This window comes from Alnus glutinosa, chromosome 3 (assembly GCF_958979055.1).
Source record: "Alnus glutinosa chromosome 3, dhAlnGlut1.1, whole genome shotgun sequence".
Taxonomy (NCBI): Eukaryota; Viridiplantae; Streptophyta; class Magnoliopsida; order Fagales; family Betulaceae; genus Alnus; species Alnus glutinosa.
In genome coordinates this window covers 4,692,714-4,711,430 of record NC_084888.1, presented here as the reverse complement: position 1 = coordinate 4,711,430, position 18,717 = coordinate 4,692,714, and the positions used below count along the sequence as shown (strand labels likewise).

Sequence of the window (18,717 nt, the reverse complement as noted above, 5' to 3'; positions counted from 1 at the left end):
GGAGAGCACATTAAAAATGGAGTGGTAGTTTGAACGGGTATGTGTTCTTTTTTCTAAAATTTTATAAAGCTCTTTTTACTTTTTAAATGTCGAAACATTTTCTAAAAAGCTCAATGGATTTTTATATGCAGATCGCACAACTAACATACTTTTTAAATCAAACTATAAAGTTCTTTCTAAAAATTCAAAATACTTCTCAAAAAATAAAATACATTTTTTTTTTTAAAAAAAAAATGTTTAAACTATAAAAAAAGGGTGGTGCTGTGCCGCCTAATGTTAGTGGGCACCAACAGATCTGGCGGCCACCACCAGGGCCACCTATTTTTTTTTTCTTTTATTTATAAAAATATTTCTTAATTTTAATTTTTACAAAATACTTATCAAAACTTTACCAAACTAATTTTCACACTTTATTCAAATGTTGCCCATCAAAGATATTTTCGACTTTTACCTTTTTCATAACTCAAAACCCAAAACATTTATCAAAAATTTACAGAATGGGCCACAGTAAGGGGATTGCTTCACTTTTCATGTGCAGATTTACTCCTGAACATAGCATCTCCAACAAAATAAATAAATAATTCATAATGGTTAAATTTAATTACTATGAGCCATTTTTTGTCTTAAGCAGAATAAACAGAATAAATTTTTTACATTTTAGCGTGAATAATAAATAGGCAGAAGAGCCTATTCATTACTCATACTACAAGAAGTTTTTTTTTTTTTTTTTTTTTTTTTTTTATTATTTTCTTTTTCTTCCTTTCCTTCTTTTAAACTCTCTATCTCCCTCTTTCTTTCACAGTACTATTCCACACAAAATAGTATTTAGAGAAAATAAATAGTAGAATAAAAAGCATGTCGGAGAGAGTATAGAAAAAATAGTAGCTAAAGTTAAAGTAGAGAGTTGTACTTTTTCAATAGCTATTTTGGCTATTATTGCTGGAGATGTTATAAAAGGAGAAATTAAGAAATCCGGTGGTTATTGTGATGACATAGTGTTTTGACTAGTACAATTTTAAGTAATGATATTTAATAGATTGCTATGCGATTGCCATACAATTAGAATGATGTGATAGTGAGAATCTTTTTTTTGGTGATCCAGTGGCTGTTTTTTTACTGCCACACCATTAAGTTGTGTGACAATTGTATAACAGTCTACTAAATATCATTACTCTATAATTTTTTCTATTAAGTTGCTTATAAACTGACGTAGCAATATACTACATGCCACTTACCACGTTGACCACTAACCTTTTAAATTTAATTGTGGTCGCACCACTTAGAATATTGTCACGTCAATTTGTAAGTCTATGCCGTACTTTTCAAGCTAGCTACTAAACAATAAAATTTAATTGTGTTGGCATAGGAATAAGATTCTCTTCGTTTCAATATTTGAAATGAAGATGACCCATTCCATGGTCAAAATTTTATTTCACAGATTTAAAGGTATATATGATGTTATATGGCAAATACGTTGCCACATATATAATTTAAAATTTGTTAATGACGTAGCATCATATATAAACGTACACCATTAAATGTAACAAAATATTAAAAAAATTTCGGATCCTATTGTGACGAATGCTTGCAATTTGCAAAATAAACATGCTTAATTATCCGAGTTATGCCATTATATGAGCATTAATTAACTGTGGTGAGCATTAATTAATTATATTCGTGCTTCATGACGTCTAACACAAGGCACAACCAAATTAATTGGACTAACAATATAGCCTGGTACTCTTATTTATATATAGCAACAAGGTGGCACCGGCCGCCTCTTTCTCGATCACCCAGGGATACAAGCAAGCTAGAGATGAAAGAGACGGAGGGGGCAGGTAGTGTTGTAGGATTGAAATGTTCGTGTTCCGCCATCTTTAATTTTTGAGTAATAGACGAAACGTGGGAGGAAGACCGAAAGATTAATATTTCGTGCCTTAAGCAACCGGCCGGCATAAACATGATTGATTAATAAACTGAATTAAAAACAATTGAATAATATTTATAACTTGAAGAAAATTAAGTAGAGTGCCAACGTAGTACTCTTAACTTTGTCAAATTACCAGTACGTAAATAGGTCTGATCGATCGATCAACATGGTAGGTAAAGTATACGTGTCCAGGTTTTCTATTATCTCACTTCAACCTATTCTTAATTAATATTCCTTGTAAAAGTGGAAAATATATATATATATATATATATATATATAAAATCACCACCTTATTTAATGTTAACTTGCTTAATTGGGGCATCTCTACAAAATAAAACAGCCAAAGAGCTAGAATATTATTATAAGTACACTAGCTAGTACATCTGAGAAATGCTATGGTGATTAATTTGGGTAACTTTATTTAACTTTTTTTTTTTTACTTGATATTAAAGTAAAGAGGCTAAAAGTTAAACCTTAAGTAACAGTTAGTATTTATTGATAGACAAGGATGCTCGATCGTTTATTGAATTTTGTAATTTGATAACCTAACTACTGATGATGAATAAGAGTATTTATTGATCAAATTACTGTGAGAAAAATGCAGTGTGTGAGGGTAAGGAGATGTGCATGGTGAATATATACAAACAATAAGTCTTAATTTGTTTGAAAAATTTGCGACTAATATTGGTTGAGTGTAGTGGTGTGCAAACTCATGTTAGGCATGCCATGTAAAGAAAAACCTGCCATTCTTGCAAGTATGAAACATTATAGCTCTAGCTAATTAAGAACATGCAGTACTTCAAAGGGAACTCAGAGGGATAAAGTATTTTGTGCAGTTGAAAAGCTCCTCTCTCTCTCTCTCTCTCTCTCTCTCTCTGTGACCAAGTCAGCTGGATTTGGCCTTTAATTTTCTTTACTTAATTAAGGTTTTATTTTGAGTGAACAAAGCACAGAGCTGGCTAGGCGGGTGGGGGGGATTGAAGACACACACGCAAAGTTGCTAGAAATTGGATAATTATCACTGCAGTCAGCAGTCTTGATTAGCACGGTATGCATCCAAATGATCATCGAAAGTCGTTTACCAATGAAACGGGTTAAACAATAATATTGTTCACTTAAATATATATATACGCACATCACACATCACACATGCACACTACTATATATTATACTTAATTGCGGTGTTCGACTTCTATAAGCTCTCTACTTCTTCATGCCTCAAGCTAGCTGGAAAACCCTCTCCGTACATATATAGCACCGTGCATTTTTCTTTGTCATATACACTACTCTCTTTTCTAGCAACTTTTTGTCACAAACTTCAACCAATTACGTACTAATGGAGATGTGTATTACATCTTCCTCTGAAATTGAACCTCCAAAATCTGGAAATCTTATTACAGTTCTTAGCATTGATGGAGGAGGTATTAGAGGAATCCTTCCTGGAGTCATTCTTGCTTACCTTGAGGCTCAACTTCAGGTAATATATAGATCGATATGTATATATATATATCACGGATATTCATAGCAAAAGCAACGGTTATTTTCTTTAAGGCTTATATATATATATTCGGTTCTAATCAAGTCTAAATATATGTTGTGGTGGCGTAGATGCTAGATGGTGAGGATGCAAGGCTTGCTGATTATTTTGATGTGATTTCTGGGACAAGCACAGGTGGTCTCATTACAGCGATGTTGGCAGCACCCAATGAAGAGAATCGCCCTTTATATGCTGCCAAAGATATAGTGCCATTTTACCTTGAAAACTGTCCCAAAATCTTCCCGCAGACAAGGTAAAAATGGAACCATTAATTAGCATGCTGACGATAAATACCATGAAAATCATATATTATATATATATAAACTAACGATGTTTTTTGCTCTTAAAACAGGGGAATATTTGCATCAGCAGTAAATCTAGTGAAAGTTTTAACAGGACCCAAGTATAATGGAAAGTATCTTCACAAGCTCATAAGAGACAAATTAGGGGATACAAGGTTGAACCAAACCCTGACAAATGTTGTTATTCCGGCTTTTGACATCAAGAAACTTCAGCCTACTATCTTTTCCTCATATAAGGTTGTTCTTGTTTTCTTTGTTTCTTCTTCTTCTTCGATCTTCTTCTTAAAAAAGAGAAAATGAATGTTCATCCAAAAGAAAAAGAGAAAGGAATATGAAAGACAGTGAACTTCTACCTAATAAATGCATTTTCACATGTTAATAAAGCTTCAATGCATGCATGCTTCATGAATTTATCATAAACAAAATTGCAAATTTCATGCCTCTTCAAGCTAGCACTTGAACTTAAGATTGAAATCTAGCTAGTTCTCTTCCACAACATCCTTGCCGGAAACCTGATATATAGAATTGGAAATATTCTTCATGAAGGTGAGCAACCATCCACTCCTAGATGCTGCACTATCAGACATATGTATAGGCACCTCGGCGGCCCCGACTTATTTTCCTGCCCACTATTTTAGAAACGAAGATACACTTGGAAACGTGCAAGATTTTAACCTTATCGATGGTGGCATGGCTGCTAATAATCCGGTAAGTTCTTTGACAAAAATCAAATTAAATGGTAGAATATATAGGATATTTTTTGTATTATAACCTTGCTATATTTTCCTTATTGGTACTTTTTTATAGTAGTTAATTAATTGTCTGTATAATCTTGTAGAAGTTTCAAAATTAACCATCAATCATGAAACTAATTAACGGAAACTAACCCTCATGGTTAATTTTATGCTATACGAGTGAAGACATTGGTCGCCATTAGTGAAGTGACTGAACAGAATATTGAGAAGGATGGGGATATCCTCCCAATCTATGACCGTTTGCTGGTGATCTCCCTGGGAACGGGTTCAAACACGAGTGAACAAAAGTACGACGCTAAAATGGCTTCAAAGTGGGGGGCAATATCTTGGTTATATGACGATGGTCATACTCCATTGATAGATTGCTACAGTGAAGCAAGCAAGGATCTGGTTGATTACTACAACTGTGTGGTTTTTAAAGCTCTTCGTTCCCAAAATAACTACCTACGGATATATGTAAGTTACCATCTTTATTCTTTTTACTGCAAACCCTTTACAAACTTGACGTGGCAGTCTATAATGGGTTAAATATAAAATCTGCCAACGCGGAATATTTTTTTTAGTTCGATCAATAATAAAATAGTGATATTGTTGTTGAATGCTGAACCAGGACGATACGCTACAAGGTAATTTGTCTTCTGCTGATGTAGCTACGGCGAAGAACTTGAAAGGTCTAGTGAAAGTGGGTGAGGAGTTGCTTAAGAAACCAGTTGCACGCATAAATTTGGAAACTGGTGTCTATGAACCAATTCAAAATGGTGGAACCAACGAGGAAGCACTAGAAAGGTTATAACGGTTACCTTCCATTTTCATACTCAAATTAATTGATACTAATAAAGCATCCATCTCCTCTGCTAAACTACGTACGTACTAATTAAGCATCGTTTCAAATGCTTGCAGGTTTGCAAAATTACTTTCAGATGAAAGAAAACTCCGAAGCTCGAGATAACCCCATTTTCTGGTGCTACGAATGCTACAGATACAGTTATCACATTGATATTTGTTGTTTATGTAATTTGTTGTTTATGTAATTGCTAAGCAAGAATAAACAGACGAAAATAAGATGGAATGTGAAGGATTTACAATAAGAAGCACTCCTTTCCATTTCCAGCCTTCAAGGATTAATGTACTCTCAATCTTATTTTCCATTGTTAATGTCCCCGTGTATTTATTTATTTTTTAAACAATGAGAGATCATTACTCTTTCTACATCGGTACTGATTGACAACGCTACATCAGCAAAATGAGATTAAAATAAAATAAAAAGATCCCATGAATAGTGGTGCATTGGAAAAGCCTGCAAAAAATACTAGGAATCGAGATGGGAGCAGTACAAGTAGCTTCACAAAGAGAACCATATTCCTATCAACCACTTGAAATAATGGAATGTACAAGAGCAATAAGAAGCAGACATATTCGTACTATTATTATGCGAGGATTGACCCTTGCAACTGCATTTTAAAATGGAAATGTATCGCACGAATTGAATCAAATAATATCCATAAATAAACAAATATATTCAGCTTTAGTACGGCTTTTACACTCCTAACTACGCAAATATTTGCTGAATGACCATCTCGGCATTTCCATTATACTGTACAAGAAGATGGATCGCGTCTGCCCTCGGCAAAGCGAGAAACTCCTGCACGACCCAAATTATTAGACCCATTAACCAAAATATTTGAATATCTTGTATGAAACAGATCGAGAAAGTACTCACCATTACTTTAAGAATTGCATTTTCATCGCAGACAACATCTCTGGATGATGCTTGGGTTGGACTGCTACCATCTTCTGAAATTTTGGTGCTTGAACATATTGTAACTTGAGAAGATCCAAGGGTGGAAGTATCGGCATTTGAATTCAACGTAGCACCTGCAGTGAGCAAGGGAGTGTTGACTTCTTTCAAGGAATCAATCCTCAAATGATTTTCAAACCGATCTCTACACATTTGAAGTTTAAACCACTCATTATGAGTGTAAAGGGTTGCTTTCATTATTTTCATAAGCTGGGGTTCTTCGATACCAAGCCTCCTCCCAACTGCAACCTATCCAAGAAAAAAACAAGTATTCAAGATTCATACGATGAGTTTAAATAAAAAAAATTTATATCATCACTAGCAAATTAGTAATACACTTAAAATCAACAATGTATAAAATCAATCGCTAGGAAGATCTACGTTGAGTAGTAATCAACAATGTTTGAACTCAAGATAACACCCTATGTGCCTTTTTTTTACAGGGTAGGAAGTATCTTTTGAGCTAGAGCTCGTTGGTATCAAAATTCAATATCGTTTTTTATAAGCAATACACAGCTTGCGCACTCAGACAAGATTGAACCAATGACCTCGCCCTCCACCCTTCACTAAAAGGTGAAGGAGATGCCATTTGGTCCAAAGAACACCGACCTATCTGATGACAAAATTGAATTATTCAACTCCTAATGCTTATAGAAAGCACATGTTTTATTAGTCATGACTCTCTCTAAGTAACTTATACAGCTAGCATTATGCTCACTGAATTGCAAAGGTGCTATGTAATACTCCTTGAACATGCCTCAACTATTCGTCTTTGAAGCCTTATAATCATTACTTTCTCCAGCCTTTTGAGAAACTACTACCATGTCCCCTCCATATTTTCCCCACACTAAGCAGTCTGAAACAAAGTTACAAAATATGCCATTCTTTACATAAAATTAAATGTTGTGAGAACTTTCAATAAAATGTGGAAATAAGGAGATGTGGTGCCATCCAATAGATGGGAGTAAACTACATAAAAACGACATTTCTATATAATATTTTCCCTTTCCTCTGCCTGTTCTGCAGCCCAAGCCCACATGTATGAGCGATTGAATCACTTGAGATCCCAAAAGTTGTATTTGTACACGATGTTCAGTTCATTTTGACACTCTGACACCAAAGTCAAATTCCAGCAGCTTTATCAGTTTCCTAGTTTCAAATGGGTTAACATGATGTGGTTTCTTCCAGTCAAATCACAAGCCAGATCACAGAGAGAAACATATTGGAGTATTGAACCAGCTAAAATCTGTTGAATACAGAATGTCTACACAATCATGCATTATCATTCAGTTCAATTCATTGGGCATGTGAGTACTAAAGCTTTCAATTGTATACAATAAGAACACCAAACACAATAAACTTCAGATCAAGCATATGCCCCAGACATCAGAAGATGGTAGCCTCAAGCGTGGCAAAAAAAAAGTGGGGAGAAATGCCAACCTAGGAAGATTAAAATTATAACTTAATAAAGGATCAATTACAACTGTCAATAAATTAGATATGCAAATCACACCATACCTGGAGTGAAGTTGAAAGGGCATGTAAAGGCAAGCCTTTCCCAAGTGCATCTTCATTAGGTCGAAGCAATGCCAACAAAGTCTCCTTCAGGGGTTTCAACAAGGCAGGGTCACTGGCAGCTAAAGGTCCTAAATGGGAGCACGCAACCCTCAAAGCACTGGAATAATCACCAGAGCTGACCAGCTTAAGGAATTCAACCTAAACCAGCAAACAGATCGGATAGTCACATTTTATGGAAACTTAATATAATTTTTTTTTATTTTTTGATAAGTAATAACTTCATATAAATAGAAATTAGGGAAAACTACACCTATCCTCCTTAAACTACCACTCAATTTGCAATGTCCCCTCCAAACTAACAGAAGTTGAAATGTCCCCTCCGTTAGTATTTTCTATTGAATCCAACAGAAATGAGTCACGTGCGTTACGCGTTACATAAAATATCCATTATACCCCTATTATGTATAAAAATACAATTATGCCCTTCATGTTTTTTTTTTTAACCTTGCCTGGCCATGGAGACCCACAGTCGTGGGCCTCTAGGGGTGACCCATGGCCTGGTTTTGGGTCTGGAGGTGACCCACTGCTCTGGCTGTGAGCCATGGGTCAACTCCCATGGTGTTTTTTTTTTTAATAATTATTTTTTATATGATACAAGGGTAAGGGTATTATTGTCATTTTGAGTCAAGTGTATTGCTTCTGTCAGATTTAACCAAAAATTCTAATGAAGATGGTAAGTATAAGGGCTAGGCAGTTGTGGGAGATGGGAGGGGGGGGGGGTGGGATTGCAATTTTTTAAAGTTTTGGGGGATATTGCAAATTGGGTGGTAATTGGAAGCAGTAAGTGTAGTTTCCCCCATAAATTATTTCCTTCCAATGAAGCCATGGAGGATATAGGATCTGCTAACCTGCTTAAGTTGGAACAACAATATAGGATTTTGCACAAAAAAATTTGGGTCCATAGCATTAACTTCTTCCACAACCTCTGCAGCCATTCCCTTGCTAGCTAGTTCCTTCATCCCCAGCACAATCTCATATTTATCCTCCCTACTATTAACATCTAATATTGAGTGTTTTCCTGAGCCCTACAAAACAGCATTCGGTTAATAATCTACTTGTCACAAGGAATTACAATAAATATCAAGCAAGTACCTGTTGTTCCTTTGAGATACATGTGCCGGAAACCAGGGTAGTTGTGCAAAGCTCTTGCTTACTGCATTCGTCAAAAGGAACACCATAACTAAAATCTTGATCATCATGTCTTCCCCTCCATCGCTTGCGTTTACTCCTCTCTCCAGTTCTGAGGGTTCTATGCCTCTGCAGAACACTTGGATTTTCAGGCTGATGCAATCCACTGGTGCTACAGTCTTCTTGGTTGCTGGTTGGCTCGCAAGCATATCGTAACTCAACATCCATTCCTTGCATGCTAGACACATCGGCATTGTTTTCAGGAGAACCATCCATGCGAGTATTATTTACTGAGGTCTCACCATCTGAATGTTTATTGGCACCAGAATCCACTTCAAGAGAACAATTTCTTGATGAACTACACCGAGGCTCTGGGTGATTAACTTTAGGTTGGGAAACCATTTGCATTTCTGATGTTGAAGGCATCATAAATATGTTGGTAAGAAATTATCAGAGTTTCTAGCAATAAAAAGCGGGAAAAAAAATTATAATAAAGAGAGAAAAATTTGAATTTTACCAGAAGTGGATGTCATGCCAGAATCCACAATTCCCCTATAAACACAATATTCACAAACAAGCTCATCAAGCATGGAAACATCCAATTTCATCCTGCATAATTCATTCTGCAATAAATAAAAACAAGAATAAATACTTGCAGGTTCGAGATATATACCAGCCACCCAATTACAAAATAAGGTAGGAATGTCAAAATAGTAGCTTCCGAATGACCTCTACCCCAAAGTGCATATATAATGTCAAAGTTTTGTACAATGCAATTGACTTGTTGCTTTCATTACCCAAAATAATCTAGGGCAACAATTGATACCATTGACTCTTGAAAATTAAATTCTAAAAATTTGTTCCACATCAAAAGACTGATGAGATTCAAGGATATGATGAGGAATATATTGCAAATATTGTAATACAGTATAATTGACAAATATTTGATAACCTGAAATGCCAGAAATAAATCACCCTTAGAAAATCTCAAGCTATCAACCGCCCCTTGTCTTGTGAGCTCTACAGCATGTACAAGAGCTTGCACATCCACCTGGTTTTTGAAATCAAACATGCACAATAACATACATAAGAGGCCGGCCAAGTACTCTAAAAATGAAATACTTGATAACTGATGAAGTAAAACATGAACAAGAGCATACTCATCTGTTTGATGTAAAATAATTTCCTAAAGAAAAAATTTCAAAAGAAAATATTTTCACAGAAAAATGATTTGTTATTTGTTGCTTGGTTGAAACATTGAAAAAATTTCTTGTATTTGATTGCACCAAAAATCTCTATGTTAAAGCTAACAGCACTAAAAAGGGGAAAAAAAAAAAAAAAAAAACAAAAAACAAAACAAAAAAAGAAAGAAAAATTCAATAGACAATGGTCGTTATGGTGTGGTGGTCGTGGGAGTTTTTTTTTTTTTTTTGCGCCGGGGGGGGGGGGGGGGGGGTAGTATAGGTTAATGGTGGTGGTGGTGTAGAGGAATGGGGGAAAAGGAGTGGCTGTGGTGGTGGTACTAAGGATTGGGGGTGGGGAAGGAGGTGGTAATGATGATGCGAGGAGAGGGAGAAATGATGGTGGTGGCCGGAGGAATGGGGTGGTAAGTGAGGCCACATGCTTGTATAATTTTCCAATAACCATAAAAAAATAAAATAAAAATTCCTTACTAAAAATTTCAATTGCGCTAAACACAAGAAATACCAAAAAAAAAAAAAAAAAATCATTTTCAAAAAAATATTTTACCTTCATCATCATCTTAGGACAATTAGTTGTAGGTTAGAAATCTCACCTCGTCAAAAGGAGGTGCTTCATACAAACTCTCCTGTGGTGTTGCAGGGGGGTCGCGTTCTTCAAGGAGTAACCTTTGAGTAAGATCTGAAATGGGTGATACAACACCTTGACGAAGGCAATATCCTTTATGTATGCTGCACAACATAGGGAGATAATTGAAAAATAAGCACAGACAATCTACCATATGCACAAAAACAAAAGCCTCAGGGTAAAAATATCAAGTAAAGGCAAATTAACCAGAGCTGAATGATAACCTTATCAAGTATCTCAACGTCATCGAAAAGACCGGATCGTATGCATGTAAATGAGCTCTTAAGACAGAGGACATCAATCCAGCAATTTCAAATCTCCTCCTTTCTGACCACTGAAAAGATAGAAGATGCACAATTATAAATGTGAATATAATCTTAGTAGAAAGCTTTACATATCAACATAATGAACATTTTACAGACAAACAACTAACTTTATCTTTATCCATCTAAAACAGCTAAAAGTTGGAGATGAAACATCATCCCAAAATGAAATAGGAAGAGAAAGAACAATCTGAATATTCAGTAATGTGGAAGCAAAAGCAACCAAGACGCAAGCCAAAATTTGATGCAGCAGCAGATATGGAAAATTGTTGTGCCTATCACATAGGCACATAAGTTAAGTGATATAGGATTTGCTTCACAATGCCAAAGAATCAGTTCAACCAAATTCAAGGAATTGCTAAGAAAGACCAACATCATATGCTCATCCAGTATTAAATATTATTGTATGAGATCCCTATCATTTTGGAGGAAGAGAAAAGACCAGCGGGCACAGAAGCACCGTAACAGCTACCCATAATAGACAGAACTATAAACAAAAGCTCTATTTCCAAAGGAAACTACTTTAGATATTAATATCTAAAGGAAACAAAAGTAAGTACTACTTTAGATCTTAAATCTTTTATTTAATGAAAAATAAAACCTGTCCCATATGACGAAAAATCTATTATTCAAAATTTCAAATCTTTCACCTAATCTATGTGAAGTTGTAAACTCAGCAAACAAATGAAGAATAATTGAAACAACAAAACCAACCACATTAATGTATCTTCCTTCACCTGTTACAATGATAATTTCTAGGGATAAATAAAAACAATCTCTTCTTGACAAATAGGAGAAGAAAGAAAAATACAATCACTTTTTACAACATTCTGAATGCAGCATATTCTAGACTCCTATTGTTAGTGTAAGCTTTCAAAGTTGTTAAGGCACCACAAGCCACTCCATCTACATTTTTAATGCATTTTTATATTCAGAAAAAAAAAAAAAAAAAAAAAAAAAAAAAATTTGACATGAATTACCATATCCTACGTAATAGGTGAATCAACAATTTGATCTTGAATATATAAGAGCCAAAGTATATGTAAAAACAAATTAAAATAGAATGTATCATAAAGTTACTGCTGTCTACGAAAAGAACATAAAGTCCAAGAAGTTAACATAACATCGCACAAATCCCACCTCATTTGCCACTGGAGAAGTTAGATCGTATTTGTCATATATAAAGGCAAGAAGAACATGCTTGAATTCGTCATATGCTTCCTTGAATACAAATACAGCAATCTGTCAGAATTCACCACTAAACAAGAGAAAAAACTTGAATTCAACAAACAGGTTCCATAATTTTCTACTGAATAGAAACAATATTTTCCCGAAACAATAAAACAAGTGTCAAACAATGATTTAACCCCAAGAAGCACTTAAACTGTGGGGGTGCTTGCTGAAGAACCATACCTGGAAATCAAGGTGCCAGGCCAATATGTAAATTTGGTAAATTTCTAAGATAACTCCTTAAACTAAGGTATTAAAAAAATTCAATTTGGTAGTTTAGAGTATACTAACAACATGATGTAACAAAGTTTCTGGTCATCAAATAACATTTTAAAATGAATCTTCAACAAGAAGAAAATGTTCTAAAACCAAATATTTTGAGCTTTTATAATTTTTTTTTTTTGGTCTATAGTACATGTCACTGCTGTCAACTTAAATTATGATTCTAGGTACACCCTCCACAAATTCTTGAAGTATTGCTGATCTGTTTGAATTCACTTTAGAAATTGGTTCAAGATGTAATGTGTCAATCTACAAGGCTGTGAAGGGGGGGACCACAGTCTACTTGCTTTTCAATGCTGCTCCAAATAGATTAAATGACAATGAATGAAAGATAGCAACCTTCATATCCAGAAGGTCATGTCAATCCCAACAAACAAGGGATTGGGTCCATCATAAGACCCAGTCACTGGTTGGGGAAGTTATCTTCCGATCATAGCATAAAAGATAGCATTTAAAGTAATCATCCTCCTTAATGACAACCCTCTGTTTCAAAGGAATGAGCAAATTTATTGTGCTCAGATACAATGCTAAATTCCAAATTGATGGAACTAAGAACAAAAGACATCTCAACCAAAAGGTGGCACCACTATAATGAATTATCACTCTTTTATGAACTATTCGAATCCTCTACGGGACTCTCAAACACTGAAATTGCATATATCCTCTTCCACGTTTTTCACCAATTCTCTCTGCAACTCTCTCCTAATTGAGCTAAACAAAAAGATTGAAACATTTTAGGTGATTTCAAATTCCACTTAATGAATATTTGCAAGCAATAGCCCCTACAAGATTTCAGAAAAATTGGTGTTCAAGCTCCAAATAAATTTCAAAGAAACGAATACTGCCTCCAAGGATCCTAACTTCATTTCTGGGTAAGAAGGCCTAATAACACCACTTGGAACATTTATCTTTCCCAAATCTTCTGCCTTTCAAAATGTGCGATATTTATAAGCTACAAGGGGATGTTTCAAAATAGCAGTGCACTATTAGTAAGGCACGTACGTTTAAGCTCTATCATGAGGTCCTTAAAAGGGTAGGATATAGTGTGACACCCTAGACAACCAAGGGTAATTTTATGATGTTGCTGTTTTAGTTTTTTTATTTGATGTGTGGTAGTTGTTTGCTTAATTATCTCTTTTAATTTCGTTGGTTTAATAGGTGGGTATGTTAGAGGGCTGAAAAAGACTTGTAAAGGGCTAAAAAGTTCAATAATTGTTAAGTCTAAAACCTAATAGAATCTGGCCAGGTTTATTCTTCTCTAAAAAGGAAAGTCTGTTTTTTTTTTTTTTTAAAACAAGCTCTAATTGTATGCCAACTCCTACCTATTTACTAGGAGTTGTTCCCTAACTTAGACTCGTTATTAAGGGAGTTTTTTAAGAACTCAGGTGGGGGAAAGGAGAGGGAATCAACTCGACCAACTCATCTTTCTTTTGATGAGCACTCGACCGCTCTCCTTTCCTCTTTCTTTTCCTTAGAGAGTTTATCGCTTTCGTAGTCTAGCATAACATACGATGTTACTATAAATAGTTTACTTGCGCATAGTTTAGCATAGCAGTATACCTTATAAGATGCGTAATATTACAATTCTTCTGTCCTTTTATCCACTATAGCAATAGATATACCAAAAGAGTAAAAAGTTACTATAGATAGGGCGTATGAAAAGAAAAGAGGTTTAGTTTTAAAAGGAAACTTAAACCTAATTTGCTGCCAGCTTGTAACCACATTAAGACATATAACCTGTAGTCAGTTTTATTGTTCCCAAAAAAAAAAGTTGTTTCTTTAAACAAAACCCTTAACTGCCGTCAGTTTATAGCTGAACAAAAAGCCTAGGGCTTGTTTGGCAAAGAACAGAACAGAACAGAGTAGTGGGTTGTTAGTTTTGAAATTAGTAAAAAGTGATGATATGATATAAAATAAAAAGAATTTGTATAAAAAAGTGAAAAAATTTTGTATTGTAGTGAATTTTTTTATTTGAATAGTAATAAAAAATTATTGATGTGATATAAAAAGTGAAAAAAGTAAGAATGTTTTGATGTGAATTGTTGTTGGAAAAAATAAAAAAGTAAAAGAAAGTGCAGTAAATAGTGCCAAGCACTATCCTGTTCTATAACCATGCTTATCAAACAAGGCCCTAATTTCACCCTAATCAGCCGCCTGTTTTCAGCCTCTCAAAACATACCTACATGAGCTTTAAAATTCTCAGCTCTCTCTCTTCCAGCTATGACCTAAAAAACCTATAAACAATCTCGATCACAGCTGCAACCAAAACAGGTAGGATTCTCCAAGTTCTTCTCAAACTTTTCTATTGAAAAACTGAAATTCTGATTTCATATAGCCTATCTAAACGCACGGAGTTCTCACATCAAGGAGTAGAAAAGCAGACACCGTGAAAAAGCCTAAAATTTCTATACTGTTTCCATCCAAAATCAGTGGCAAACTGGCTATCAATAAGTTTGTCATGCTGGGTGCACTTAGAAGTTAATCAGCTGCCCAAGGCGCATCCGCTACCACTAGTGTTGCTAGATCCTCAAAGGTTGGACGAACAACCCCATGCATATGGGGTGTGAAGCTATAAGCAACAAGTGAAAAGAGAAGCTTTTACTCGTTGAAGAATCATGATTTATGTTAAGTTTGATGAAAGAAATTGATTTATGAATTTTTTTTCAAGAAGATATGTTTTATTAAGAAAGATTAAGAAAAAGTGTTTTGAGTTCATCAAGAAAAAAGTTGGGTTATATATCATATGTTATCTAAGTTCCTAAACCTTTGCTTAAAAGATTTCTAAACCAACCATTTTTAATTAGTTGAGAATGTTACTTGCTGAGCCTTTCGCTCTCTCTTTGTTTTTCACCTTTTCCAGGAATTAAGGCGACCGAGATAGGAGGCAAAGATGTTTAGACTCTTTATAAAGGGGAATTGCATTCACATATTTCTTTATTATGTCATGTTATGACTTTAGAAAGTGCTTTAGGGCACGTATTAAAAATCATTGTGACTATTTTAATTATGTAATGGAAATTTTAAAGTACTTTGACCTTATGCTTTTGTAAATTATTTTCTCAGGACATGCATGGTAGTGGTTTATAAGTATTAAGTGCTCTGGGTTCCTAATAGGTAACCTTTGCGTCTCTGAGTCTTTAGGGTTAACAAACCGAGCCCTCTTGGGCATGGAGTGTTACAATTAATCTACTCAAGGCTCTCGTGGAGAAAAAAGGAAGCTCAATTTGGACAACTCCTTAATTTTATTTACATATACCACTTTCCATTCCTGGAGGAAGGGGGATATATGCACAGCTAAAGCACTTCATAAACTAGAGGAAATCGAAATATTATTACTAGCCCAACAATAAAAAATATGTTGAAAGAAGACTATATGAGTGGTAGCAATCAATTGTATCCCAAAAATAGAAAAATGCAGAAAAACCGTACCGGGGACGCATCAAGAGCACAAGGCGCGAGAGCTGTCCTCATGCAAGAAATTGCAGAGTCACGATCTTCGGCAGTCCCTTTCCTCAACAGCTCAATAAATTTCTTCACCAAAAATTGACCAAACAAAAACAATTCCCAATTCAGAAATCGAAATAAACAACGTAACCAAACATCAAAGCAGACAACAAAACGCAGCGTTTAGTCTCCCGGAGAACATAGGAACCGAGAAGATAACAGAACCTCGAAATTCAACGTAGACACACGTTTTCTCAATTAATTAGAATCCAAAACTCAAAATTGATTATTAATCATTAAAAAAAAAACCTCAAAATTGAAAAATTCAAAGTATTCTATCTGCCCGCATTTTCTCAGCAACCAAGCGGAGCATTACGACACGCTCACCTGCTTCTGTAACCGGAGGAGAAGGCGATGATCGTCGAGGACGAACGGTGCGTGGGCACGTAGGAGATCGATGGCGGCGTCAATGTCACCGGCCTCCAAAGACCGTCTGATCTTCCAAATGATCAACCTCGAATAGTAAGACGAAGAGGACAGCGACGAAGAAGAAGAATAAGAACAAGACGAAGAAGAAGAAGGAGAAGAAGGCGGAGACGAAGCGGAGAATGAGTATTCAATCAGATTCTCCGATTTGGCAAAGTCGATGATAAGAGCGTCGAGTGCTTCCCAATTCACTGGCGTGGAGTCCATTCCTTTTTCTTTTCTTTTTTTCTCGGGAAAATCTTTTGAGATATAGTGCGAGAAAATCTTACTGTTTGGCTCGTCGATAGGAAAACAAAATTTATCGGAAAGAAAGGCGGCGATAGGAGGTAAATACTAAAAAATGGATTGGAAGTTATATATACTAGCTTATAACCCGCCTTATTGGCGTGGGTTTTTTTTTTTTTTTTTTTTTTCATTATAATTTGCTTGAAATGTCCTTAAAAGATTATCACTAATCAATTTCCTTCCCTCATTCAATTTATCAAAAATGAAAAATGTTCGTAACATTAATTTGAACCATATTTCTTTATTCAACAACATAAACCATGTATCAAATAAAATTAGATATAAAGTTTTAAAAGTATAAGAATGTTGATACATGATTCGAACTAGTACTCAATTTGTAAATAAAATATGTTGGTGGTTCTATTAAAAAAAAAAACTACTAAGCTACCCAAAAACAAAATCGATAAAACCCCATAAAAATTTATAAGGAAAAAAAAAATCATAATCTATTATAAAATCATAATCATAAACCATGTATCAAATAAAATTAAATATTCATAAAGTTGTAAAAGTATAGGAATGTTGATACATGATTCGAATTAGCACTCAATTTGTAAATAAAATATGTTGGTGTTTCTATTAAAAAAAAAAAAAAAAAACTACTAAGCTACCCAAAAACAAAATCGATAAAACCCCATAAAAATTTATAAGGGAAAAAATCATAATCTATTATAAAATCATAATCATAAAATAATGTTGCCAAAAACAAAAGAATGTTGATACCTAGCTAATTATAGTTAGCTTACTCATTTTGTGAACAAAAGAATGTTAACTAATAAGCTATCCCAAAACAAATTCGATAAAGCCCCATAAACGCTTTTAACTAATAAAATCATAATCCATTATAAAAATCTTGAAAGCCAATGAGGGCGTGGCTTAATGATTGTCATCTAATGAAATGCTAAATATTCCGTCACCAATGAGTATTTGGTGCGTGGGGTATAACTTAGGTTCAGTTCTAATTTCAAACGAACCTATTGGGATTGAGATATGTCCATAATAGAATACATGAGACATGTGTCGCAATCCCAATACCATGTCCTTTTTTATTTTTATTTTTTTTTTCTTTTGCTTTAAAAAGACAATAAGAATCTTTTTGTCCCGTCATATGGTGTTTGAATTATTACACCAAAACATTTTCATTAGCCGCCCACTACTAGAAATTTGTTTGCACATAGATAACGAAAGAAGATTGAGAGAGAAAAAGACAACCTGCTAGGAACCGACCTATTACATCCTATAAGGTTTATTTAATGCTCAATTTTTTATTTTTTCTAATTTATTTAATGCTCAATTTAAGCACACAGGAAAAATCTTCTAGCTTTTCTTGCAGCGGATGGAATTTCAACATAATTGTTTTAATTCCTTCACTAATTTATTTCCTCTTTTTTTTTTTTCTTTTTTTTTTTATCAGAGACACCTTTTAAACAGCTTTTCTTTTTAAGTTGATGATTCGTCAAAAAGCAGGGGTTAATTTGGTAATGACTTACTAACTTGCATTTACCCATCTCTAATTTGTTTCATTACATCAATTTGGAATATAAGCCCACATTACGAAACCTCAAAACAGGGAAGTTGATACTTAGAGTTTGTTTGATATTGTGTTGAAAAGTATAACTTTTATATTAAAAAAGATTTTTTTTAAAAAAAAAACTTCATTTTGAAGCTTATTCTTTTTTCTTTTTCTTTTTTAATATAAAAAAATGTGTTTTTTTCCATTGTGAGTTTTATGTAAATTTCTTTTTTAGTGCTTAATAGCTTTGGGGTCTCCTGAGTCACACCTAGTAACGTGCTTCAACTACTCCATTGTTG

At 34.4% G+C, this 18,717-nt stretch overlaps 2 protein-coding genes across 2 annotated transcripts; one reads left to right on the top strand and one right to left on the bottom strand.

Annotated features, from left to right (window-relative positions):
• Positions 1-3,118: 3,118 nt before the first annotated feature.
• Positions 3,119-5,733, top strand: LOC133862955 (patatin-like protein 3). The gene is made up of 7 exons (XM_062298882.1): positions 3,119-3,407; positions 3,539-3,720; positions 3,820-4,006; positions 4,316-4,477; positions 4,690-4,980; positions 5,135-5,310; positions 5,425-5,733. Exons 1-7 carry the CDS (start codon positions 3,267-3,269, stop codon positions 5,471-5,473), a joined length of 1,188 nt encoding a protein of 395 aa, XP_062154866.1. The 5' UTR covers positions 3,119-3,266; the 3' UTR covers positions 5,474-5,733.
• Positions 5,734-5,924: 191 nt separating this feature from the next.
• On the bottom strand, positions 5,925-17,943 carry LOC133862687 (uncharacterized). The gene is made up of 13 exons (XM_062298534.1): positions 17,914-17,943; positions 16,522-16,953; positions 16,120-16,221; positions 12,319-12,399; positions 11,080-11,189; positions 10,824-10,959; positions 9,981-10,079; positions 9,546-9,651; positions 8,993-9,438; positions 8,749-8,925; positions 7,841-8,038; positions 6,245-6,571; positions 5,925-6,166 (listed from the first exon to the last, which is right to left on the bottom strand). The coding sequence occupies exons 1-13, from the start codon at positions 17,941-17,943 to the stop codon at positions 6,074-6,076; spliced, it is 2,337 nt and encodes a 778-aa protein (XP_062154518.1). The 3' UTR covers positions 5,925-6,073.
• Positions 17,944-18,717: the final 774 nt, after the last annotated feature.

Bases quoted from the DNA above. Each gene is read 5' to 3' on its own strand.
- LOC133862955 (XM_062298882.1), top strand. From the start codon at position 3,267: ATGGAGATGTGTATTACATCTTCCTCTGAAATTGAACCTCCAAAATCT. The intron at 4,007-4,315 runs GTTGTTCTTGTT...TTCTTCATGAAG, and splicing joins CTATCTTTTCCTCATATAAG to GTGAGCAACCATCCACTCCT. The intron at 4,981-5,134 runs GTAAGTTACCAT...ATGCTGAACCAG, and splicing joins ATAACTACCTACGGATATAT to GACGATACGCTACAAGGTAA.
- LOC133862687 (XM_062298534.1), bottom strand. From the start codon at position 17,943: ATGGTATTGGGATTGCGACACATGTCTCAT. The intron at 12,400-16,119 runs GTACGGTTTTTC...TTTGTATTCAAG, and splicing joins GTGCTCTTGATGCGTCCCCG to GAAGCATATGACGAATTCAA. The intron at 9,652-9,980 runs GTTATCAAATAT...TATTTATTGCAG, and splicing joins ATTTATTTCTGGCATTTCAG to AATGAATTATGCAGGATGAA.